Source organism: Brachionichthys hirsutus, chromosome 3 (assembly GCF_040956055.1).
Source record: "Brachionichthys hirsutus isolate HB-005 chromosome 3, CSIRO-AGI_Bhir_v1, whole genome shotgun sequence".
Lineage (NCBI taxonomy): Eukaryota > Metazoa > Chordata > Actinopteri > Lophiiformes > Brachionichthyidae > Brachionichthys > Brachionichthys hirsutus.
The window spans coordinates 133,325-158,081 of record NC_090899.1 but is presented as its reverse complement, the minus strand read 5'-3'; the positions used below and the strand labels follow the sequence as shown (position 1 = coordinate 158,081).

The 24,757-nt window shown below is 49.8% G+C and overlaps 4 protein-coding genes across 7 annotated transcripts; 2 read left to right on the top strand and 2 right to left on the bottom strand.

Annotated features, from left to right (window-relative positions):
- Nucleotides 1–1,887: 1,887 nt before the first annotated feature.
- Nucleotides 1,888–6,209, top strand: prune (prune exopolyphosphatase). The gene is made up of 9 exons (XM_068756643.1): nucleotides 1,888–2,070; nucleotides 2,528–2,635; nucleotides 2,702–2,904; nucleotides 3,728–3,912; nucleotides 3,994–4,152; nucleotides 4,253–4,344; nucleotides 5,436–5,594; nucleotides 5,669–5,759; nucleotides 5,836–6,209. Exons 1-9 carry the CDS (start codon nucleotides 2,032–2,034, stop codon nucleotides 6,078–6,080), a joined length of 1,281 nt encoding a protein of 426 aa, XP_068612744.1. The 5' UTR covers nucleotides 1,888–2,031; the 3' UTR covers nucleotides 6,081–6,209.
- On the top strand, nucleotides 6,110–12,448 carry LOC137912363 (BCL2/adenovirus E1B 19 kDa protein-interacting protein 2-like). The gene is made up of 11 exons (XM_068756644.1): nucleotides 6,110–6,144; nucleotides 7,087–7,306; nucleotides 8,230–8,301; nucleotides 8,640–8,707; nucleotides 8,800–9,033; nucleotides 9,150–9,317; nucleotides 9,913–10,015; nucleotides 10,199–10,330; nucleotides 10,405–10,491; nucleotides 11,975–12,073; nucleotides 12,155–12,448. The coding sequence occupies exons 2-11, from the start codon at nucleotides 7,278–7,280 to the stop codon at nucleotides 12,177–12,179; spliced, it is 1,017 nt and encodes a 338-aa protein (XP_068612745.1). The 5' UTR covers nucleotides 6,110–6,144; nucleotides 7,087–7,277; the 3' UTR covers nucleotides 12,180–12,448.
- A 690-nt stretch (nucleotides 12,449–13,138) lies between these two features.
- On the bottom strand, nucleotides 13,139–15,387 carry polr3glb (RNA polymerase III subunit GL b). 4 transcript variants are annotated; one of them, XM_068756651.1, is made up of 8 exons: nucleotides 15,272–15,387; nucleotides 14,692–14,815; nucleotides 14,345–14,474; nucleotides 14,087–14,179; nucleotides 13,947–14,003; nucleotides 13,655–13,746; nucleotides 13,425–13,556; nucleotides 13,139–13,338 (listed from the first exon to the last, which is right to left on the bottom strand). In XM_068756651.1, exons 2-8 carry the CDS (start codon nucleotides 14,785–14,787, stop codon nucleotides 13,252–13,254), a joined length of 687 nt encoding a protein of 228 aa, XP_068612752.1. In that variant the 5' UTR covers nucleotides 14,788–14,815; nucleotides 15,272–15,387; the 3' UTR covers nucleotides 13,139–13,251. The 4 variants fall into 4 exon arrangements, with proteins under 4 accessions (XP_068612752.1, XP_068612755.1, XP_068612753.1 ...); XM_068756654.1 differs by having other exon boundaries at nucleotides 13,425–13,460; XM_068756652.1 differs by having other exon boundaries at nucleotides 14,087–14,155.
- Nucleotides 15,388–18,802: 3,415 nt separating this feature from the next.
- On the bottom strand, nucleotides 18,803–22,228 carry LOC137913305 (gonadotropin-releasing hormone II receptor-like). The gene is made up of 3 exons (XM_068757168.1): nucleotides 21,749–22,228; nucleotides 19,497–19,698; nucleotides 18,803–19,119 (listed from the first exon to the last, which is right to left on the bottom strand). Exons 1-3 carry the CDS (start codon nucleotides 22,226–22,228, stop codon nucleotides 18,803–18,805), a joined length of 999 nt encoding a protein of 332 aa, XP_068613269.1.
- Between the last annotated feature and the right edge of the window lie 2,529 nt (nucleotides 22,229–24,757).

Here is a 24,757-nt window from a genome sequence, read left to right as displayed (position 1 = left end):
CTGATTCTGATTCTGCAACAGGACTTTTTCCAGCATTGAAATCAGTTTCGCCGCGGCTGTCTCATCGGAGGCATTTGTGGCAGGGGGAGCAACCGCGCCAATTTCAGCTTTGTTCACGTCAACTGTTCTAACCCCACCAGAACATTTCAGACTTTTCTCCAGATGGTACTCATCCAGCACTTCCTGGACATCACAAGCTGACCACTTATCAACAGTCTTGGACCTAAAGGTGAGAGAGAGCTCTTTGCTGGGGCAGTGTCTTATGAACATACGCGCAACCTCAACACCAGGGTTATCAAACGCCTTACCCTGCTCCTTAAGACAGTCCACAGCGTTATCAGCTGCCTTATTCAACCTCAGCCAAAACTCATAGGGGTCTTCATTCTCCTTCGGCAGCGTGGAGTAAAAATCAGCGAGCGGAACAGAGGCCGACACCAAAATGTCTGCGCAGCATACTGTAAATGGCATGTGGATGAGCAGTGGTGTCAATTCCACCATTTCTTATTCCAATCTTAACAATGTCTTTCGCTCTACCTCTCAGGCGTAAGATTATTTCTTCTGCCTGATTTTCAACAGGAATCCCATTTTTGCGAATGAAGTTTCTCATCGAATCTTCCCACTCATCCACAGCCATAGCATCCGAACCATCACCCTTGAATGCAGGAGGTTCTTTAACACCCTTTGTGACGAGCATGACCTGAGAGAGGTCCAAGGTCTTATCTGGGCTGTTAACCAGACATTTCGGCACATCAGCAGTGGAGTTAGGATTATTCAGCCTTGTAACAACAGTGTCCGCTAACTGCTGACCGATTTGTTGTATAACATCACTCATCTGGTCAACAAGAGTCACATTTTCAGTAGGAGACACTCGAGCTGTACTGCATTTAGGCAAACCCAAACCCACATTTGGTCCATTAACAGGGGTAGCATTAACACTATGCGAGACATTGTCACTAAAATCCCCAAAGTGGAGGGGAGGCGGAGAAGCCAGTAACCCCCGTCCCCCACCGAACACAAAAGGCGTGTTCCTCCCTCTAAAACTCATCACCAAGCTGGAACAAGCTGAGCTGAGCAGGAATCGCCACCATCCAAGGAGGCGAGAGCAGTGAAGAGGCAACAGCGGCACCCAGTGGCGAAGCGCAGGAACAGCTCCAACGCGGTCGGCAGCAGCCCAGTCCGAAGCCTCAACGGGTCACGGCACCAATGTAACCGGTGTGGTTTCTTCTGCGTTGTGTCTTATTTGCTCTGTCGTGGTGGGGAAAGTGGACTCGGGACACAGCGGGATCTTGGGGGGGCGACACCCATTTATTTCTTCCTCGACATGAGGTGTTCATGAGAGGAAGCGGAAGGGGCGGGGCCCGCGTTTTTATAGCGGAGCCTCCAGAAAACCAAAGAAGAAGGTCGGAGGACTAAACCAAAACCAAAGAAGAAGAGGGCGGAGGACTAAACCAAAATACAGGGCGATTAAATAAAATACAAATGCCAGGCAACTAAATCAAATTACATAAATACATTTCGAAATATTTACATTAAAATATAGAACAAAAACACAAAGACTAAAATAACCAGTCTTTGTGACAGGCACTGGCCCACAACTTATCAGGATTTAACCAGGCCATAACAACCCTGTTACATCTACATCACGACGTTTACCCGTCCCCTGAACGCACCCTGACCTTTCACCCAGCACGGCACCGATCGTTCACGGTAACCGTGTGGATCTGAGCCCGCTGCTCGGGAGGCTGTTTATCCGTAAGGAGCGGTTAGAGGGTTAGCTCGCGGCTAGCTATCGGCAGGCTATCGGTTAGCTCGCGGCTAGCTATCGGCAGGCTATCGGTTAGCTCGCGGCTAGCTATCGGCAGGCTATTGGTTAGCTCGCGGCTAGCTATCGGCAGGCTATCGGTTAGCTCGCGGCTAGCTATCGGCAGGCTATCGGTTAGCTCGCGGCTAGCTCGCGGCTAGCTATCGCTTAGCTCGCGGTTAGCTCGCGGCTAGCTATCGCTTAGCTCGCGGCGTCAGCGCCAACAGAAGATGGAGGAGTTTCTGTCGAGCTGTCAACGAGCCGTGAAGGTAACACAGTTAGCATGTTAGCTCACGCTATGTTAGCCATTACAGCCGCTCACAGAATGAACAGTTAGCAGCTTCCGGTCAGACGGGTCTTTCAAAGTAAACTTCCGCTCCGAGATAAACAATAGAAAGTAATAAAAAGACGAACCTGAGCGGGGCTGAAGGTCCAGCAGCCAGAAACTCAGACCTGTGACGTCCAAACCTTTGATCTGGAGGATGTTTAGTTGGATCTGCAGCTCCTGAACAACCTGGGCCCCTCCCACTGGGCCCCTCCCACTGGGCCCAACACCTGGAGACCTCTGGGATGAGACGGAGCGTCTTTTGTTCCTGCAGTCCAGTTAACTTTCTGACCTGGCGGACAGAACCGGCGCGTGTTCCGTGTTTGGTCTTTGTTTATTACGACATTCTGATCATTTCTTGGTTCTCGTGTTGCCGACATGTTTGATCGGTCGACCTGCAGGTGAACCCGGATCAGGGCGGGTCAGGGTTCCATGTTGTTATGGGGAATGAAGCCTGCGACGTGGACTCCATGGTGTGTTCGCTGACCTACGCCTATTTCCTGTCCAAGGTGAGCCTGACCAATCAGCTGGCGTTTGTCCACAGAGCTGTGGCTGAACGCCTTTGTCTCCGTCAGACTGTCCAGAGAGAGACGGTCGTCGTCCCCGTGTTGAACATCCGTCAGTCGGACCTGGAGCTCCGTTCAGATAACCTCTTGCTGCTGCGACAGGCTGGTGTGTCTCCAGAACTGCTGCTGTTCAGAGACCAGCTGGACCTGAGGTCCCTGCAGCGAGCTGGTCCCCTCCGGCTGACGCTGGTCGACCACAATGTCCTGCCCAGGTAGCCTCGGCTGTTCACCACACCCACTAGGCAGGTCACCACGACGACGACTCGGTCTAATAACCAGGTAGTCTAATAACCAGTAACCAGTAACCAGGTAGTCTAATAACCAGTAACCAAGCAGTCTACTAACCAGTAACTAGGCAGTCTACTAACCAGTACTAAGGCAGTCTACTAACCAGTAACTAGGCAGTCTACTAACCAGTAACCAGGTAGTCTAATAACCAGTAACTAGCTTGTCTAGTGACCAGGTAGTCTAATAACCAGTAACTAGCTCGTCTGGTGACCAGGTAGTCTAATAACCAGTACCCAGGCAGCCTACTAACCAGTAACCAAGCAGTCTACTAACCAGTAAGTAGGCAGTCTAATAACCAGTAACTAGGTAGTCTAGTAACCAGGTAGCCTACTAACCAGTAACCAGGCAGTCTACTAACCAGTAACTAGGCAGACTAATAGCCAGTAACCAGGTAGTCTAGTAACCAGGTAGTATGCTAACCAGTAACCAGGCAGTCTAATAACCAGTAACCAGGTAGTATAGTAACCAGTAACCAAGCAATCTACTAACCAGTAACTAGGCAGTCTAATAACCAGTAACCAGGTCGTCTAATAACCAGTAACCAAGCAGTCTACTAACCAGTAACTAGGCAGTCTACTAACCAGTAACCAGGCAGTCTACTAACCAGTACTAAGGCAGTCTACTAACCAGTAACTAGGCAGTCTACTAACCAGTAACTAGGTAGTCTAGAAACCAGTAACTAGGTAGTCTAGAAACCAGTAACCAGGTCGAACACTGCTGTCTCATCATCCCCTCGTTATCTTGCAGTTCTGACAGCAGCCTGGAGGGGGCGGTGGTTGAGGTGATTGACCACCACCTGCTGGAGAGAGAGCCCTCCCCTTCCTGCCCCGTTACCGTGGAGATGGTGGGCTCCTGCGCAACCTTGGTAACAGAACATATCATCCAGAAAGGTCCAGAAATCTTGGACCAGCAGGTCGCTCAGCTGCTCTACGGTAAACACAAACGTGTACTCTGAATACTGTTTGTACTGCGTGTGCTCTTTGTACCATGTGTACTCCTTGTACCACTTGCAGCTGCCGTAGTACTGGACTGCGTCAACATGGCGCCCTCTGCGGGTAAAGTGACTCCGCGGGACACCCAGGTCGCTGCGGCCTTGGAGCGCAGTTTCCCCGCCCTGCCACCGAGAGGCGCTCTCTTCCAGAGTCTCAGCAACGCCAAGTTTGATGTTTCAGGTCAGCGGAGCACGCTCTGGTTGCAAACGCAGTTTGATTTACTCAGAAGTACTGCAGTTCGGGGGCGGGGACTGAAGTATCTGCAGGATTTTGTCCTCAGGTCTGAACACCGAACAGATGTTGTTGAAGGACATGAAGTCCGTCTCGGGACACGTGAACCTCGCCGTCTCTGTGCTGTACGCCACCCTAGAGGTCAGTCAGGGTACTACAGCCTACTACACAGTGCTGCACCGTGGTACACCCTACTGCAAAGTACGACACCGTGCTACACCCTACTACACAGTAATACACAGTACTACGCCCTACTACACAGTAATACACAGTACTACACCCTACTACACAGTAATACACAGTACTACGCCCTACTACACAGTACTACACAGTACTACGCCCTACTACACAGTAATACACAGTACTACGCCCTACTACACAGTAATACACAGTACTACGCCCTACTACACAGTACTACACAGTACTACACCCTACTACACAGTACTACACAGTACTACGCCCTACTACACAGTAATACACAGTACTACACCCTACTACACAGTACTACAAAGTACTACGCCCTACTACACAGTAATACACAGTACTACGCCCTACTACACAGTACTACACAGTACTACACCCTACTACACAGTAATACACAGTACTACGCCCTACTACACAGTAATACACAGTACTACACCCTACTACACAGTAATACACAGTACTACGCCCTACTACACAGTAATACACAGTACTACGCCCTACTACACAGTAATACACAGTACTACGCCCTACTACACAGTAATACACAGTACTACACCCTACTACACAGTACTACAAAGTACTACGCCCTACTACACAGTAATACACAGTACTACGCCCTACTACACAGTACTACACAGTACTACACTCTACTACACAGTAATACACAGTACTACACCCTACTACACAGTAATACACAGTACTACGCCCTACTACACAGTACTACACAGTACTACACCCTACTACACAGTAATACACAGTACTACGCCCTACTACACAGTACTACACAGTACTACACCCTACTACACAGTACTGCAGCGTTTGTGCTCTGAATGTTTGTTTTTGTTTCCTGTATTTTAGGTTTCTGCTTTTTTAAACTGACAAATGACACTTGAGGTCACAAACTGATAAGCCCCTCCCCTTCTGGCAGTTTAATTTTGGCAGGAGGGAGGAGCCTTTGGGCTGTTCCACAGCCTAATGATCAGAACACAAGGCATTCTGGGTAATGATGAATTGTGTGCTTGGGTCAGGACTTCCTACAGAGGGCGGAGTTGGAGGCGGGGCTGTCAGATTTCTGTTTGAAGTTTGGTTTCGACCTGCTGCTGATGATGACTATTTCCTTCACTGAGAACCAGGAACCAATCAGAGAACTTGCTCTATTCAGCCACAGCGCCACCTGCAGGGAAGAGGTAAACGCATCGGGCGATTAAAGTGCTGCAGGAACAGTTGTTGCCATGACAACTGAGATGTCTTTCCTCCACAGATGGGCCTTTACTTGGAACAGGCCCATAACCCCACACTTGACCTCTCTCCAATCAGCAGCCCCTATCCTCACCTCACAGCCTATCAGCAAGGTAAGCTCCGCCCCTTCAGAAGCCGCTGGCGCCGCAGAGTCCAAAAGTCAACGTTTGTCCATTTCTTCCCCTGAAGGAAACTCTCTGGCGTCTCGAAAGAAGCTCCTCCCCATTGTTAAAGACTTCCTGAGGGAGAGAGGAGGAGACTGTCGTCTAGTCGACGGTCGCCTGGGCGATGGGGGGGAGGAGGAGTCTCGGGTTCCTCCAACCCCGGTGAACAGCCTGGTGGACGGTTGTCCTCTGGACGATGGGCTGCCTCACATCAGCGCCCAGGACCTGGAGGACATGTTTAGCAAGATGGCCGACAGAAGAGCGAAGTGACCTCTGACCTCTAGCTGTCCACCATCGGACAGTAAACGTCACACGAGGATGACTTCTGCTGGACGTGAGCCCTTCAAAATAAAATGCTGACAGATTGTTGTGATGTCACAGTCGGTCTCTATGACATCACAGCACCGAGTCGGTCTCTATGACATCACAGCACCGAGTCGATCTCTATGACATCACAGCACCGAGTCGGTCTCTGTGACATCACAGCACCGAGTCGGTCTCTGTGACATCACAGCACCGAGTCGGTCTCTGTGACATCACAGCACCGAGTCGGTCTCTGTGACATCACAGCACCGAGTCGGTCTCTTTGACATCACAGCACCGAGTCGGTCTCTGTGACATCACAGCACCGAGTCGGTCTCTATGACATCACAGCACCGAGTCGGTCTCTATGACATCACAGCACCGAGTCGGTCTCTATGACATCACAGCACCGAGTCGGTCTCTATGACATCACAGCAGAGTTAAAGATGGGACAATCGGAAACATCCTCAGCGAAGAACGTCAGCAGGAACACAAAAGTTTAGAAATTAGACACGTTCTCCAGCGGAACCTGGGTTCTCCAGCGGAGCTCTATTGCCCCTAATGAATCGTGTAAGCTCGATGACTCCGTTCCTACGCCGCAGGTAAAGGCGCGTTGACACGCCCGCCGTTCTGTTACCGTGTAACTAAACAGTACATAGTACACGACAAAAGCACAGTAAAAGTACATTTAACACAATTCTGTGTCATTTACATCCCGTTAGTCTGTGACTAGTGGCACACGCACACACACGCACACACACGCACACACACGCACACACACGCACACGCACACTGGTTACCCACTAGCGTCCCCGGTGGCCACAGTCGAGAGGCGTTTCAGTTTAAACGACTACTTTGATCAGAAAAGTGTTTATTTAAGAGGAAATGAAACTAAATTCTGAGTTTGACATTTACAGGAAGCCCAACGCTTCCTCAGCAGCCGATTGATTAATATTCATGAACCTGTGTGCAGGTGAGCATTGACCAATCAGAGGAGGCTCATCCATGAAATGCAGCCGAACCTGTCAGAGAGAGAGGCGGGGCGAGACACATTAGGTCAGAGCAGGAACGACAGCGAGAGGAAGACGGACGTCCAACTCACACGTGCTGGTCAGAACACGCCGTGACATCGCCGTGACATCACCGTGACATCACCGTGACATCATGAGCTCTCCTGCCAGGTACCCGGACAGGTGAGGTTCTTCCTGTCCAGGAAGAGGAAGTCAGCGTAGCTTCCTCTGGTCCTTTGAAAGCGTCGCCGTGATTTGTTAGTGTTTCTGGGGAGCAGGAAGTGATGTCTTCTGACTTCCTGTTACGTGGGCGCTCGGGTCTGAACTGGTTTGGGACCAGAACCATGTCAGTGAACTGGTCCAGTTATCATCCGTTACTATGACGACGGCGTTCAGATCCTTGGTGTTCCTGGTCCGTTTAGTCCAGAGTCTATTGGGGCCGGTCTAGAACCCTAAAGACCGGATCAGCCTGAGGAACCCCCAGGAGAACCGCACCTGAGACTCTCTCTCTCCCAGCTGGAGCCGGTCTAGAACCCTAAAGACCGGATCAGCCTGAGGAACCCCCAGGAGAACCTCACCTGAGACTCTCTCTCTCCCAGCTGGAGCCGGTCTAGAACCCTAAAGACCAGATCAGCCTGAGGAACCCCCAGGAGAACCTCACCTGAGACTCTCTCTCTCCCAGCTCCATCGGTTTGGATGCTGAGGTGAGTTTTGTCGTTGAGCAAAGTGAAAGCACTGAGAAATCTCTGGCCCCTCCTCCACCTCCTGAGGCTCCGCCCTCATTTCTGAAGAAATCCTTGTCTGAAAGGTGAGAGAGGAACGACTGCAACCTGTGTAACCTGAACGCAGGTGCACGGGCGAGGTTACCTGGATGGGAGCGTCAGCTCTCCGCTTCAGTAACAACAAACAGAGAAACAATAGAGCCCCGCCCCTAATGACCTGCTCAGGTGGATCACACTCAGAGTGGTCCAGCAGGTTGGTTCAGTCCAATCAGGCTCAGCTCCTATCATTACCTGGTTTGCCCGCCCACTTACCTGCGCTGCTTTGGCTGTTTGTTGGGACGTTCTGTCTGATGTTCTGCTCAGGTGCTGATATTGTTCCCGCAGGGCTCCCGTAGCTCCGCCCACCTTCCAGGACATGGAGCTGAGGGAGGAGTGGCAGGATGACGGCTTCCCCAGGTCTCACCTTTCACCTTTCACCTTTCAGCCCAGGTTCAGATTCGCATGTCGAAAACTGCTGCCATCAGCTCCAAGTTAAAACGGGAGCTGATGGTCGGAGGTCCGGTGGCTCCTCCCTGAACAGGAAGTGTACGTCTGTTAGCATCCAGATTAGCATCGCTAGCAGCAGCACAGATTTGACTGTTCACCTGATGGAGAGGATTTCTACCTCCAGCGATGATGTCACCATCATGAATTACCTCGTCTTCATCGAAAGCCTTGAATCGCGGAGATAAAGGGGGCGTGGCTTTGCCCTGTGCGTCCTCGTTGTCAGGAGTTTTCGCCGTGTGCTTTTCCAGGCCCCTCCCTGAAGACTTTGGCGGCGCAGCGGAAGTGGAGCGCTCGCCAGACGACCATCGGCCCCCAGGTGAGTCTGAAACAGACACCTGAACATCAATGAAGAATTTAGGCAACAACGAAAGAACGTAAAATAAAAGGAGACGCTCCGCCCCTCTCTAGCCCCACCCACCAGCCTAGCCCTATCAGGCACTGTTGGAGGCGGGGCTAAGAAGCGTCTGGCGGCGCCGTCCCTCAATCTTACTCTGAACCGCAGAGACTCTCAGGACGTTGAGACGATGTCCCTGGACATCAACCTGGAGGCCCTGGAGACGCCGTCCGGCAGCGAGACGGGGACGCTGCCGGACGGCGAGACGGGGACGCTGCCGGACGGCCTGCACGAGCTGGAGTGGGAGGGTGAGGCGGGGTTTGTTGTGTAACCACGGGAACCACGACGGAGTTTTAAAGGGAGCAGGGGACGTACAGCTGAGTCCTCATTGGACACAAATGATGACCTTTGACCTGTCTGACAGATGACCTCCCCCGGGTGAGGGGCGGGACCGATCGGTCTGAGGGTCTGATGGAATTGGACCAAGTGGACAGCAGAGGGCGCCGTTGGAGGACGTTCTGCATGTGGGGACATGAATATCAGGTCAACATGAGCGTGGTGGAGCCCTACCTGCAGGTCCTGTCCCACGGAGGTCAGAGGTCACTGCAGCCCGACACTGGGATAAATGTACTCTGTGTCCTCTGTGTGTGTACTCTGTGTACTGTGTGTACTCTGTCTACTGCGTGTACTCTGTCTACTGCATGTACTCTGTCTACTGCGTGTACTCTGTGTACTGCGTGTACTCTGTCTACTGCGTGTACTCTGTCTACTGCGTGTACTCTGCTGCGTGTACTCTGTCTACTGCGTGTACTCTGTCTACTGCGTGTACTCTGCTGTGTGTACTCTGTCTACTGCGTGTACTCTGTCTACTGCGTGTACTCTGCTGTGTGTACACTGCTGTGTGTACTCTGTGTACTGCATGTACTCTGCTGTGTGTACTCTGTCTACTGCGTGTACTCTGTCTACTGCGTGTACTCTGTCTACTGCGTGTACTCTGCTGTGTGTACTCTGCTGCGTGTACTCTGCTGTGTGTACTCTGTCTACTGCGTGTACTCTGTCTGCTGTGTGTACTCTGTCTACTGCGTGTACTCTGCTGTGTGTACTCTGTGTACTGCGTGACTCAAGATTTCTTCTCTTTCTCTCCTCAGATTGATTATTGTGTGTCCGTGTTTGTGATTGGTTGTCAGGTTACTATGGAGACGAGATGAACGCCATCATCCTGTTCACCTCCTGCTACCTGCCGGAGAAGACGGTGGAGAACTACGAGTACATCATGGACAATCTGTTCATGTATGAACACGATCACTAATCGATAATCACCATTCACCTATCCGTGTCTTTTCATAGATTCAAAACAAATCATGCTGCATTTAACTTCAAAATATACATAATATTTCTAAATCAATTTATAGAAGCCTCCGCAGCAGCAGGTGGCGCTGTCAGCCTCGGTTAGCATGATGTCATCGTTCTCAGGTACGTCGTGGGGACGTTGGACCTGATGGTGTCAGAGAACTACCTGCTGATCTACCTGTGTGCCCTGGCCCCCCGGAACAAGGTCCCGCCCATCAAGTGGCTGCACCGGTGCTACCTGTCCATCGACAGGAGGTAGGACGGCTTTGATCAGCAGGAAGCGTCTCTGTAAGGACTCACCTGGAGCCCCGCCCCCCCCGTGTGCTCAGGTTGAAGAAGGACCTGAAGGGGCTGCTGGTGGTCCATCCAGCCTGGTACATCAGAGCCGTCGTCACGGTGATGAAGCCCTTCATCAGGTACACACACACACACACACAGACACAGACACACACACACACACACACAGACACAGACACAGACACACACACACACACAGACACACACACACACACACACACACACACACACACACACACACAGACACACACACAGACACACAGACACACAGACACACAGACACACACACACACACACACACAGACACACACACAGACACACACACACACACACACAGACACACACACAGACACACACACACACACACACACAGACACACACACACACACACACACACACACACACACACACAGACACACACACACACACACACACACACACACACACACACACACACACACACACATACACACACACAGACACACACACACACACACACACACAGACACACACAGACACACACACACACACAGACACACACACACACACACACACACACAGACACACACACACACACACACACAGACACACAGACACACACACACACACACAGACACACACACACACACACACACAGACACACACACACACACACACACACACACACAGACACACACACAGACACACAGACACACACACAGACACACACAGACACACACACACACACACAGACACACACACAGACACACACACACACACACAGACACACACACACACACACACACACACACACACAGACACACACACACACACACACAGACACACACACACACACACAGACACACACACACACACACAGACACACACACACAGACACACACAGACACACACACACACACACACAGACACACACACACACACACAGACACACACAGACACACACACACACACACACACAGACACACACAGACACACACACACACACACACACACAGACACACACAGACACACACACACACACACACACACACACAGACACACACACACACAGACACACACACACAGACACACACACACACAGACACACACAGACACACAGACACACACACAGACACACAGACACACAGACACACACACACAGACACACACACACACACACACACAGACACACAGACACACACACACACACACACACACACACACACACACACAGACACACAGACACACACACACACACAGACACACACACAGACACACACAGACACACAGACAGACACACACAGACACACAGACAGACACGCACACACACGCACACACAGACACACACACACACACACACACAGACACACAGACACACACACACACACACACAGACACACACAGACACACAGACAGACACGCACACACAGACACACACACACACACACACGCACACACCTGCTGACGTTAGCCTGCTGGAGAAGCTAACGTTTGCGTTAGCAGGAAATGCTAGCGACGTTAGCAACCAGAGGCAGCACAGCCTTAAGGGATATACCCCGCCCCCCCACACATCTAGCTCCTCCTCTTTGGACTTTGGGCTGAATGACTGTTTGTCGTCTCCAGTGAGAAGTTCAGCAGGAAGATCCGGTTCATCCGGAACCTGCAGGATCTGTCCCGGCTCGTCCCCACAGAGCGGCTGCAGATCCCGGACGCCGTCCGCCAGTAAGCCCCGCCTCCTCTGCTTCTGCTGCAGGTCCACGGGGAGCCTCCCCCCCACCCAACCCACCTCTTGTGTTCCTGCAGCTTCGATGAGTGTTTGAATGGATGACGGTCAGCTGACCTGATGGATCCTAAAGGTCGAAGGTCATCAGGGGCTCCAGGGACATGGCGACATGATGACCTTTGACCTGTCTTTATTTATATCGTCTCTCCCGAATGGATTCTGGCTCCTCCTCCTCCTTTGATTGGCCGTCCATCGTGGACCTGGACCCAGCAGGGACCCTGAGGACTGGATGTCCCGCGGGTCAAGTCTTTGTTGCTCCGTGATCGACGACCAGGTCTGGCCTGATGTTGCACATCGATCAATAAAGGTTCTGAATGGAAACGGGTTTGTTTATTGAACAGAACTGCTAGCCGCTAGCTAGCGGCTAGCGAGCGCCATGTGCGTCACATCGACCAATCAAAGGGTTTCCGATGACATCACTCAGCTGCTTCCGACACTGAGGAAGACTCAGTGGTTTCTCAGGTTCCTTCCTTTGAAATCCAGTGGGTGTGGCTTATAATCAGGTGCACTCGAAATCACAAACCTCTTTATTGATTGATTTGTTTACAGGAATCACTTTGAATGATCTGGTTTCAATCAAGTTTTACTGCCTTTACAAAACATAGAAGACTTTTAGCCGGCACTGCTGGACCGGCCCTGGACCCGGCCCTGGACCCGCCCTGGACCCACCCTGGACCGGCCCTGGACCGGCCCTGGACCCGCCCTGGACCGGCCCTGGACCGGCCCTGGACCCGCCCTGGACCGGCCCTGGACCCACCCTGGACCGGCCCTGACCGGCCCTGGACCCGCCCTGGACGGCCTGGACCCGCCCTGGACCCGCCCTGGACCGGCCCTGGACCCGCCCTGGACCCACCCTGGACCGGCCCTGGACCGGCCCTGGACCCGCCCCTGGACCCGCCCTGGACCCGCCCTGGACCGGCCCTGGACCGGCCCTGGACCGGCCCTGGACCCGCCCTGGACCCGCCCTGGACCGGCCCTGGACCCGCCCTGGACCCGCCCTGGACCCGCCCTGGACCCACCCTGGACCCGCCCTGGACCCGCCCTGGACCCACCCTGGACCCGCCCTGGACCCGCCCTGGACCCGCCCTGGACCGGATCAAAGGTCAAGCGGCTGGTTTCAGTAAACGGCCTCGTCCACGTTGTCGTCACTTTCTCCTCCGAAGTCCTCGCCGTTATCGAAGTACGACATGATGTAATCCGTCCCCTGCAGGTATGACATCATGGTGACATCATCGCCTGCCAGCAGGAAGTCGCTCGACGCGGTTCATCACTGATACGTTCTGATCTCACCTCCTCAAACTCTTCCTCGTCGCGTTCCTCTTCTCCCTCCACATCCTCCTCCTCCTGTTTCTTCTTCTTCTCGTCTCCGCCCTCCTCCTCCTCCCCCGAGCTCCCCCGTTCCTCCTCCTTCTTCTCCAGAGTCTGGCATGAAGGAAGGTTTAGTCCTCTATGCTATTAGCGTTAGCATTAGCATCAGAACGCGTTTCATTGGTTAATCAGATTGATCGTGTTCCAATCACCTCCAGCGTGAGCAGCACTTCCTGTTTCTCTGTGACTCTCTTCTTCTGAGCCGACCGAGCGTTGTCATGGCGACCAGGTGCCGCTGACGCACCTGACAGACACAGAGCAGGGGATAATCAATACACCGATCACTCGGCCAATCACGTGGACCCTTAAAAACATTGTTGGTGACTCTCTTTAAATGGAACAGGCACGGTTGGTTCATGTGATGTCATCGAGCAGGAACATGAGTACTCAAATGTGATTGGCTAATGCTGTGTGTTGCGAGATGATGTCACTTCCTGTACTCACAGCATGCGGAGGGTTTCCTGACGTGGACTCTGAGTTCTTTCGGGAGTCTCCTCCAATCTGAAAGGAGTCCGAGTTTGATTGCTCATGTCTAATAGCAACGTGATCATCATCATCATCACCATCATCATCATCACCATCACCTGGCGTCCAATCCGTGAGGCCGTCGCTCTGCTCGCCGCTGTGATATTTATCAGAGTACCGCTCCACGTCTGGACAGGAAACAGCAGCAAGACCTTCACAATAAAACTCAGCAGGTAATTGATCAGAGCCAGGTGTGTGTGTGTGTGTGTGTGTGTGTGTGTGTGCGTGTGTGTGTGCGTGTGTCTGTGTGTGTGTGTGTGTGTGCGTGTGTCCGTGTGTGTGTGTGTGTGTGTGTGTGTGTGTGTGTGTGTGTTGACCTTTGTGTGCAGCGGCTGGTTGGACGAAGCTGGCGAGACTCTTCATCACTCCTCTGAACTCCTGTTTAAGGGCCAACAGGTACTCCGCCTCTTCTCCACCTGTCAGGGGGAGGGGCTTCTGCTCCATCACCTGTGAACACACACAGAGAGGCCTCGTCCTTAACGCTCTGTTTACACGCTAGCTCCGGTTAGCAGCGAGCTAACGCGCAGACACGGGGAGCGTGCACGTGGTCCCGACGTGAGGTCACAGGGGGGCGTGGGGGGTAGCGCCTTTCATCTTCCGGCCCTTTAAGGGGCGGTGACGTCACAGATACGGAATGAACAGGTGTGTGTTTTGTGTGTCTCACAGGGAACACAGGTGTGGGTTGCTGATTGGATGAAGGTAGCCCATCTCTGTCCACACTGGTCATTCTGTGGCCCCGCCCACGACCCCGCCCCGTCATCACGCAGGTGGATCTGGATCAGCTGGTTCTGGAGATAGAATAAAACTTTAGTGGAAATCTGTCCTGACCGGAAACCAGAGAAGAGAACCTTCTGGATGACGTCATCACGTTGTTACCATGGTAAAGAGGAAACGCAGTTTATTAACACGCTAACTGTTGAGGTTCGTTATAACGCAGGGCCGTTCACAATGACGTCACAGCAGGAGGCGCCGGGGCTGCAGTTCAGCGGATGAACCGGGAAACTCAAATCTTCTCGTCGCGCCACTTTGTCCGCACCGACGACGCTTCCGGTTCGGAAGGTCCGTTATCAGATTCACGGTCACCGGGAAATCAATAGAACTATGACGTGAACAGAACCAGAGCCGGCTGGATCTTAATGTTAGCACGGTTTCTGCTTCGCGGCTAGCCCTAGCCGTGCTAGCTAGCCGTGTCGGTGACGTGTCGGTGACGTGTCGGTGACGCGTCGGTGGCTGTTTGTCCTCACATCAGACGGTTAACGCGTTCCCAGCGGAGCATCGTGCTGACAGAGAACATCTTTGTTTAGGTCGGCCAGCAGCATCCATCACGCCTTCCTCTTCCTCTTCTTCTTCTTCGTCCTCCTCCGTGGTGTGTTCACGGCTCGTCGCCGCCCCCTGCCGGCTGAATGAAAACTTGTAAAGGTTGTAAAATAACTCGAAACTGGTTGATCCTGATGAAGATGTTTTCTGTTATTGACCAATCAGAGATCAGAATGGAAAACATACTGCTGGCAATGTACTATTTGCAACGCAGTGTTTATTTAACATTTAGACCACGTTCAAGGTCACAACAGTACAGCTCAAGTTGTATAAAGTAGTCAATAACATACAAAATAAATAACAATTTGTCATAAGAGCAATAAATTCCTTACAGCAGTGTTTATGCAGCGTCGTGTAACATGAGAAACCACCATAGTCACTCCTATTGAAACGCATAAAACAAGTTCATGTGGATTTCATTCTAATTAGATACATTTTTCTGACACAACATGAAATTGGGAATCACACCCGTATGACAGTCGAGAGGAGCGCCTTCAGCTCGTCTCTGTCAAAGGAGAAGCCCGAGCTGCTGGCCGCCGGCATCACGGCGTGGTTCTTCTTCAGGGACCGCGAGAAGCGCGTCGGCAATGCGCCGCTGGTTGGATTCTTTGACTTCTTTAACTCGGTTTCTCTGTTTTTCTGGAAAACTAAATCACGGTCTGTTGTGTGGTGGAGAAGAGATATCGCTTCCATACAGTCGTCTCCTGTGTGCTGGACACAGGCGGTAAATACGGTGGTAAATACGGTGGTAAATACGGTGGTAAATATGGTGGTAAATACGGTGGTAAATACGGTGGTAAATACGGTGGTAAATACGGTGGTAAATACGGTGGTAAATACGGCGGTAAATACGGTGGTAAATACGGTGGTAAATACGGTGGTAAATACGGTGGTAAATACGGTGGTAAATATGGTGGTAAATACGGTGGTAAATACGGTGGTAAATACGGTGGTCCTAGAGCAGGGGTGGGCAAACCTTTTGACTCGCAGGCCACAATAGGTTCTAAAATTTGACAGAGGAGCCGGACCAAGATCAGACGGATAGAGTATTTGTGTGAGGTAATATAAATGACACATGAAAGCTATTACATTAAAGGATTTGGCCTTTTACAGGTAGCATTACAGAGAAAAGGTCAAATGAATGAGGTTTAATTATAATACAATTTAATTTAATGATATAATTTGGACAAGTTTGGCGGGCCGGATTAAAAAGACCAACGGGCCGCATATGGCCCCCGGGCCTGGGTTTGCCCATGCCTGTCCTAGAGGATGGAGGCCCTCCTTTAAGCACGACTTTCCTCAGGGACGGAGAGGCTGTTCTGTTCTGTTCTTGATGATAATGTGTTATAACAGCTTGCTAATAATGTGTTGTAACGTGTGATAATAATGTGGTTATAACAGCTTGCTAATAATGTGTTATAACAGCTTGCTAATAATGTGTTATAACAGCTTGATGATAATGTGTTATAACAGCTTGCTAATAATGTGTTATAACAGCTTGCTAATAATGTGTTATAACAGCTTGATGATAATGTGTTATAACAGCTTGCTAATAATGTGGTTATAACAGCTTGATAATAATGTGTTATAACAGCTTGATAATAATGTGTTATAACAGCTTGATAATAATGTGGTTATAACAGCTTGCTAATAATGTGGTTATAACAGCTTGCTAATAATGTGTTGTAACGTGTGATAATAATGTGTTATAACAGCTTGATAATAATGTGTTGTAATGGCATGATAATAATGTGTTATAACAGCTTGATAATAATGTGGTTATAACAGCTTGCTAATAATGTGGTTATAACAGCTTGATAATAATGTGTTATAACAGCTTGATAATAATGTGTTATAACAGCTTGATTATAATGTGGTTATAACAGCTTGCTAATAATGTGGTTATAACAGCTTGCTAATAATGTGTTGTAACGGCGTGATAATAATGTGTTAACGGCTTGATAATAATGTGTTATAACAGCTTGCTAATAATGTGTTATAACAGCTTGCTAATAATGTGTTATAACAGCTTGATGATAATGTGTTATAACAGCTTGATGATAATGTGTTATAACAGCTTGATAATAATGTGTTATAACAGCTTGATAATAATGTGGTTATAACAGCTTGCTAATAATGTGGTTATAACAGCTTGCTAATAATGTGTTGTAACGTGTGATAATAATGTGTTATAACAGCTTGATAATAATGTGTTGTAATGGCATGATAATAATGTGTTATAACAGCTTGATAATAATGTGGTTATAACAGCTTGCTAATAATGTGGTTATAACAGCTTGATGATAATGTGTTATAACAGCTTGATAATAATGTGTTATAACAGCTTGATAATAATGTGTTATAACAGCTTGATAATAATGTGTTATAACAGCTTGATAATAATGTGGTTATAACAGCTTGCTAATAATGTGGTTATAACAGCTTGCTAATAATGTGTTGTAACGTGTGATAATAATGTGTTATAACAGCTTGATAATAATGTGGTTATAACAGCTTGCTAATAATGTGGTTATAACAGCTTGATAATAATGTGTTATAACAGCTTGATAATAATGTGTTATAACAGCTTGATAATAATGTGGTTATAACAGCTTGCTAATAATGTGGTTATAACAGCTTGCTAATAATGTGTTGTAACGGCGTGATAATAATGTGTTAATGGCTTGATAATAATGTGTTATAACAGCTTGCTAATAATGTGTTATAACAGCTTGCTAATAATGTGTTATAACAGCTTGATGATAATGTGTTATAACAGCTTGATAATAATGTGTTATAACAGCTTGACAATAATGTGGTTATAACAGCTTGCTAATAATGTGTTGTAACGTGTGATAATAATGTGTTATAACAGCATGATAATAATGTGTTATAACAGCTTGATAATAATGTGGTTATAACAGCTTGCTAATAATGTGGTTATAACAGCTTGATAATAATGTGGTTATAACAGCTTGATAATAATGTGGTTATAACAGCATGCTAATAATGTGGTTATAACAGCATGCTAATAATGTGGTTATAACAGCTTGCTAATAATGCGGTTATAACATTTTGCTAGTAGTTGAATGATGTTAAAAAATGTCTAGAATTTAAGACGTGTTGTGTTTCAGGTGAAGGGGGAGGAGCCAAATAAAGTGGCCTCCTTCCGTCCACGCGCTAGAACCAATGAGGAATGTCATGCTTTAATGTGTCATAAACGGCTTTAAATGACAGGAAACACAAAGCGATTGATCCAAAACCAGAGTGACACCTGGATCCGGTTTCATTCATCGGATCGACTCGTCTTTTCTGAGACAAAAACGAAATAAAAGTCACAGAAAACAACAACTTGTCTCTACATCCGGTTTGTGATCAAATACAACTGCAGCTATTCATTATTGGTTCTTCCGGGTTTCCTTCTGTGATGTCATTCTAATATTGTGGGTGGAGTGTGACTAGCGCCCTCTGCTGGGGGGGGGCAGAGACCTCCTCCGACAGCAGGCGGCCAGGTCGGCCCTGAAGGATGGCGTGAAGAAGCCGTAGATGACGGGGTCGCAGCAGGTGTTCAGGTTCGCGAACACAAAGAGGGCGTGGTGCAGGTACTCAGGTGTGACGCGCAGCATGTCGGGCCGGAACCAGTACCAGATCCCCAGCAGGTAGTACGGCGTCCAGCACACCACGAAGGACAGCACGATGACCACGGACATCTTCAGAGTCTTCAGGCGAGCCTTTGGGATGATATCGGTGCCGCTGCGACGCAGGTGTGACTCACCTGCTGAGAGAGGAAGGTTAGCGTCAGTGACGTCACTGTCGGCGGCGCCGCAGCAGCGACTCATGAGCTGGGCTTTGAGCAGGACTGCTGATCTATGCAGGGACGGCCTCTGACGTCACGGCGGAGGCGGAGCCTCCTCCATCACCCTGGAGTCACAAAGCTGGCCCCGCTCGATTGTAAATGTTGACTCTCTTTTAAAGCCTCCTCTAAGTCAAACTCTCGCATTTCGTTATTTCTCTCGTCTGTTTGGGCCGATCGGAACCCGATGAGTGTAAAAACAGAACGATCATTTATCACGTCGTTTCTGAGAGAACTGATGTCCACACGTGAGGACGCCGGGTCCTTGAGGTTAGCGCCGTGCGTCCCCTGACTCTTACCTTTGTCCCTCAGGTGCTGCAGGTGGATGTGCAGCAGGATGCGGCTGTAGCAGCAGCACATGGCCAGCAGGGGGACGACGTACAGCGTGGTGAAGAGCGACATGTTGTACGCCGTCTCCTGCCAGCGGCGGCCGAAGCTGCCGTGAGTCGCACACTGAGTGAAGTTCCCGGCTTCCATCTTGATCACCCGGAAGAGGAACAGCTGGAGGACAGAACCCTGCTGTTACCTGAGCACAGGTAGCCTTCACTGGTTTCAATGATGCTAGCTTCAGCTTAGCTTTCAGTGTGATGATGATGATGAATATATGTATTAGATAGAATGTTAGGGTACAAGTACACTCAAACAGTAGCATGTATTACAGTACAAGTACAGTCACACAGTAGCATGTATTACAGTACAAGTACAGTCACACAGTAGCATGTATTACAGTACAAGTACAGTCACACAGTAGCGTGTATTACAGTACAAGTACAGTCACACAGTAGCATGTATTACAGTACAAGTACACTCACACAGTAGCATGTATTACAGTACAAGTACAGTCACACATTGTTTTGGGAGGTTTGGAGCCTGGTTTTCAGGGACACTTTGATGTTTGAATACCAGGAGGTGTTAGCATAGAGGAGGTGCTAGCATAGAGGAGGTGCTAGCATGGAGGAGGTGCTAGCATGGAGGAGGTGCTAGCATGGAGGAGGTGCTAGCATAGAGGAGGTGCTAGCATAGAGGAGGTGCTAGCATGGAGGAGGTGCTAGCATAGAGGAGGTGCTAGCATGGAGGAGGTGCTAGCATGGAGGAGGTGCTAGCATAGTCAAAGAGGGGTTGAACGAGGCTCCAGCAAGCGTCCGGAGACAAAAGCAGACATTCTGCCCAAAAATCTTGTTCTCTGATTGACTTTTTTGATCACCTTAGTTGCCATACTATCACCAGACAGGTATTTGTCAAGAACACAGCCCAAATAGGTAATCTCTTCTTTGCTGGAGATGACTGTATTATCGACTGTGACCTTGAAATCATTAACATTTATCTCACGTAGAGAGTGTTTAGACCCAAAAAGAATAGATTCTGTTTTACCAAGATGTAGTGACAGTTTGTTATCGGTAAGCCAAGTACGGATTCTGGTGACCTCAGAGCTGAGAGCTTCCTCAACCTGCACTTTGTCCTCTCCCGAAATCAGGAGTGCTGAGTCATCAGCAAACAGGAACAATTTGCAGTTACAGGCAGCATTCATGTCGTTAATGTATAGGAGGAACAGTAACGGTCCTAGAATGCTGCCTTGAGGAACCCCGCAGCTTACCGGGAGGGACGAGGACAAGGTTCCGTTTATGTCTACCATTTGTTCTCGTCCCTCTAGGTACGATTTCATCCAGTTTACTGATGTGCTATCAGAACCAATCGCCCCTAGTTTATTCAATAGGATTGAATGGTTAACGGGGTGAAAGGCCTTCTGGAGGTCCAGCATGACCATGCTGCAGTATCTGCCCGAGTCTACTTCACGCTTAATGTAGTCGGTCAGATATATGAGGCACGTGTCAGTGGAGTGGGATGTTCTGAAGCCTGATTGGAATTCAAAGAGCAGGCTATGCTCGGCGAGGTAGCGGTTGATTTGCTCCTGGATTAATCTCTCCATGACCTTTGACATGGAGCAAAGGATGGAAACAGGGCGGTAGTTGCCAGGTTCTAATTTGTTTCCTTTTTTATACAGAGGGATAACCCGCGCCGTCTTGAATTCCTGCGGGACGTGGCACTGATTGATGGATAAATTTATCAGATGGGTTACCACGGCGATAGAGACAGCTGCGTCTCTGAGGAACCGGGTGGGTATGTGGTCGAGGCCTGTGGCCTTGTTAGGTTGAAGGGCAATTAGTGTTTTTAGCACATCAAAGGTATTTACAGGTGTGAAGGAGAACGAGTCCTTCTTAGCACTGAGCTTCTCATAGTGAGTTTGGGTTTGAGATTCTAAACTAACAGTTGGCTTCAGCTCTGTGGTGGCCTCTTAGCATTGTTAGCATTCCTGATAGAAACCAAGGGGCGGCGTTAACCTAAGCTAGCAGTGGGGGGTTCCGTTCTTAATCTCTCCATCAAGCAGCAGCACATTCCTGCAAGGATTTCACCTGAGCTCAGCTGCGTGCCGATGGAGGGAGGGAGGATGACTCGTTAGCATTAAGGCGCGCACACGCATCACAGCCAATCAGCACCCGGGCCTACACGTCTGATTGGCTGAGCTGTGCTTGTGATGTCCAGGTGTTGTTACCTGAGGTGATGCAAGCAGCAGGCTGAGGCTCCAGGCCAGCAGCAGCATCCTCCGGTTCCTGCGGTGGGCGTTCAGAGCGTCCAGCGGATGCAGGATGGCGTGCTGGCGGTCGAGGCTGATGACCACGACGACGAAGGCGGAGGCGTGCATGGCGAACAGCTTCAGGAAGCAGAGGAGCTTACAGAGCACGTTTCCTCCGTGCCACTGCACCGTCACGTTCCACGCTGCGTCCAGAGGCATCACCAACAGCGTCATCATCAGGTCAGCCGACGCCAGACTCAACATCAGCGGCCGCAGGTGAGACGCCAGCCGCCGGCCACGCCCCACATTGACCAACAGGGCGAGGTTACTACAGGCAGCGAACAGGAAGAGGACAAACGTGGCTCCGACACGGAACTGAGCCGCCCGGGTGAAGCTGGGAGGAGGCTGGGCTACATGACTCGTGGGTGGAGCCCTGGTGATTGACCAATTAGCTGACATCCTGCAGAGAAGAAGAAATTTGGGGTTTGTTAGCCTCGGCTGGAACAAAACGTTAGCTTAGCATCATCAAACGAGTAGAAGTTCACCTCCTTTATGTATGTCCTCATGTGTGTGAGTCGGTCCCAGGTCAAGTCAGAGGTGAGTCGGTCCCGGGTCAAGTCAGAGGTGAGTCGGTCCCGGGTCAAGTCAGAGGTGAGTCGGTCCCGGGTCAAGTCAGAGGTGAGTCGGTCCCGGGTCAAGTCAGAGGTGAGTCGGTCCCGGGTCAAGTCAGAGGTGAGTCGGTTCCAGGTCAAGTCAGAGGTGAGTCGGTCCCGGGTCAAGTCAGAGGTGAGTCGGTCCCGGGTCAAGTCAGCAGGAGTGATTTGCTCTGGCGACTGACGGGATGAGCCTGAAGACGAAGACGAAGACGAAGACAAAGACGTTGGTACTCAGAGAAGCATCTTTTATTCACAACGTTTTTACCTGATCGGCGGTCCTGGATCTTTGTCCCAGCTGTGCTCTTATTGTGAAAGTGTTTTTACCTGATCGGCGGTCCTGGATCTTTGTCCCAGCTGTGCTCTTATTGTGAAAGTGTTTTTACCTGATCGGCGGTGCTGGATCTTTCTCCCAGCTGTGCTCTTATTGTGAAAGTGTTTTTACCTGATCGGCGGTCCTGGATCTTTGTCCCAGCTGTGCTCTTATTGTGAAAGTGTTTTTACCTGATCGGCGGTCCTGGATCTTTCTCCCAGCTGTGCTCTTATTGTGAAAGTGTTTTTACCTGATCGGCGGTCCTGGATCTTTGTCCCAGCTGTGCTCTTATTGTGAAAGTGTTTTTACCTGATCGGCGGTCCTGGATCTTTCTCCCAGCTGTGCTCTTATTGTGAAAGTGTTTTTACCTGATCGGCGGTCCTGGATCTTTCTCCCAGCTGTGCTCTTATTGTGAAAGTGTTTTTACCTGATCAGCGGTCCTGGATCTTTCTCCCAGCTGTGCTCTTATTGTGAAAGTGTTTTTACCTGATCGGCGGTCCTGGATCTTTCTCCCAGCTGTGCTCTTATTGTGAAAGTGTTTTTACCTGATCGGCGGTCCTGGATCTTTCTCCCAGCTGTGCTCTTATTGTGAAAGTGTTTTTACCTGATCGGCGGTCCTGGATCTTTCTCCCAGCTGTGCTCTTATTGTGAAAGTGTTTTTACCTGATCGGCGGTCCTGGATCTTTGTCCCAGCTGTGCTCTTATTGTGAAAGTGTTTTTACCTGATCGGCGGTCCTGGATCTTTCTCCCAGCTGTGCTCTTATTGTGAAAGTGTTTTTACCTGATCAGCGGTCCTGGATCTTTCTCCCAGCTGTGCTCTTATTGTGAAAGTGTTTTTACCTGATCAGCGGTCCTGGATCTTTGTCCCAGCTGTGCTCTTATTGTGAAAGTGTTTTTACCTGATTGGCGGTCCTGGATCTTTCTCCTCTGCTCTGCTCCTCATCCTCCTCCGACTGCAGCAGCTCCTCAAGCACTGGAGAGAAGCCTGCAGACCGCAACGCAGGGAGGCGGAGCTCCAGTGATGTCACTGATGATGCAGCTCCGTCTGCTCCACAGGGGGCGCTAGTCAGTCATGACCAAACACGAGCTAGCTGCACCTCCGTCCGGAAGCTTCGGATCCCGCTAGCTGTTGGAGGAAGGTGGACAGAACTTCATCGTAGGACTCAGAACTTCATCATCGTAGGACTCAGAACTTCATCATCGTAGGACTCAGAACTTCATCATCGTAGGACTCAGAACTTCATCGTAGGACTCAGAACTTCATCATCATAGGACTCAGAACTTCATCGTAGGACTCAGAACTTCATCATCGTAGGACTCAGAACTTCATTGTAGGACTCAGAACTTCATCATCGTAGGACTCAGAACTTCATCGTAGGACTCAGAACTTCATCATAGGACTCAGAACTTCATCGTAGGACTCAGAACTTCATCATCGTAGGACTCAGAACTTCATCATCATAGGACTCAGAACTTCATCGTAGGACTCAGAACTTCATCATCATAGGACTCAGAACTTCATTGTAGGACTCAGAACTTCATCATCGTAGGACTCAGAACTTCATCGTAGGACTCAGAACTTCATCATAGGACTCAGAACTTCATTGTAGGACTCAGAACTTCATCATCGTAGGACTCAGAACTTCATCATCGTAGGACTCAGAACTTCATCGTAGGACTCAGAACTTCATCATCGTAGGACTCAGAACTTCATCGTAGGACTCAGAACTTCATCGTAGGACTCAGAACTTCATCATCGTAGGACTCAGAACTTCATCGTAGGACTCAGAACTTCATCATCGTAGGACTCAGAACTTCATTGTAGGACTCAGAACTTCATCATCGTAGGACTCAGAACTTCATCGTAGGACTCAGAACTTCATCGTAGGACTCAGAACTTCATCATCGTAGGACTCAGAACTTCATTGTAGGACTCAGAACTTCATCATCGTAGGACTCAGAACTTCATCATCGTAGGACTCAGAACTTTGTTGTAGGACTCAGAACTTTGTTGTAGGACTC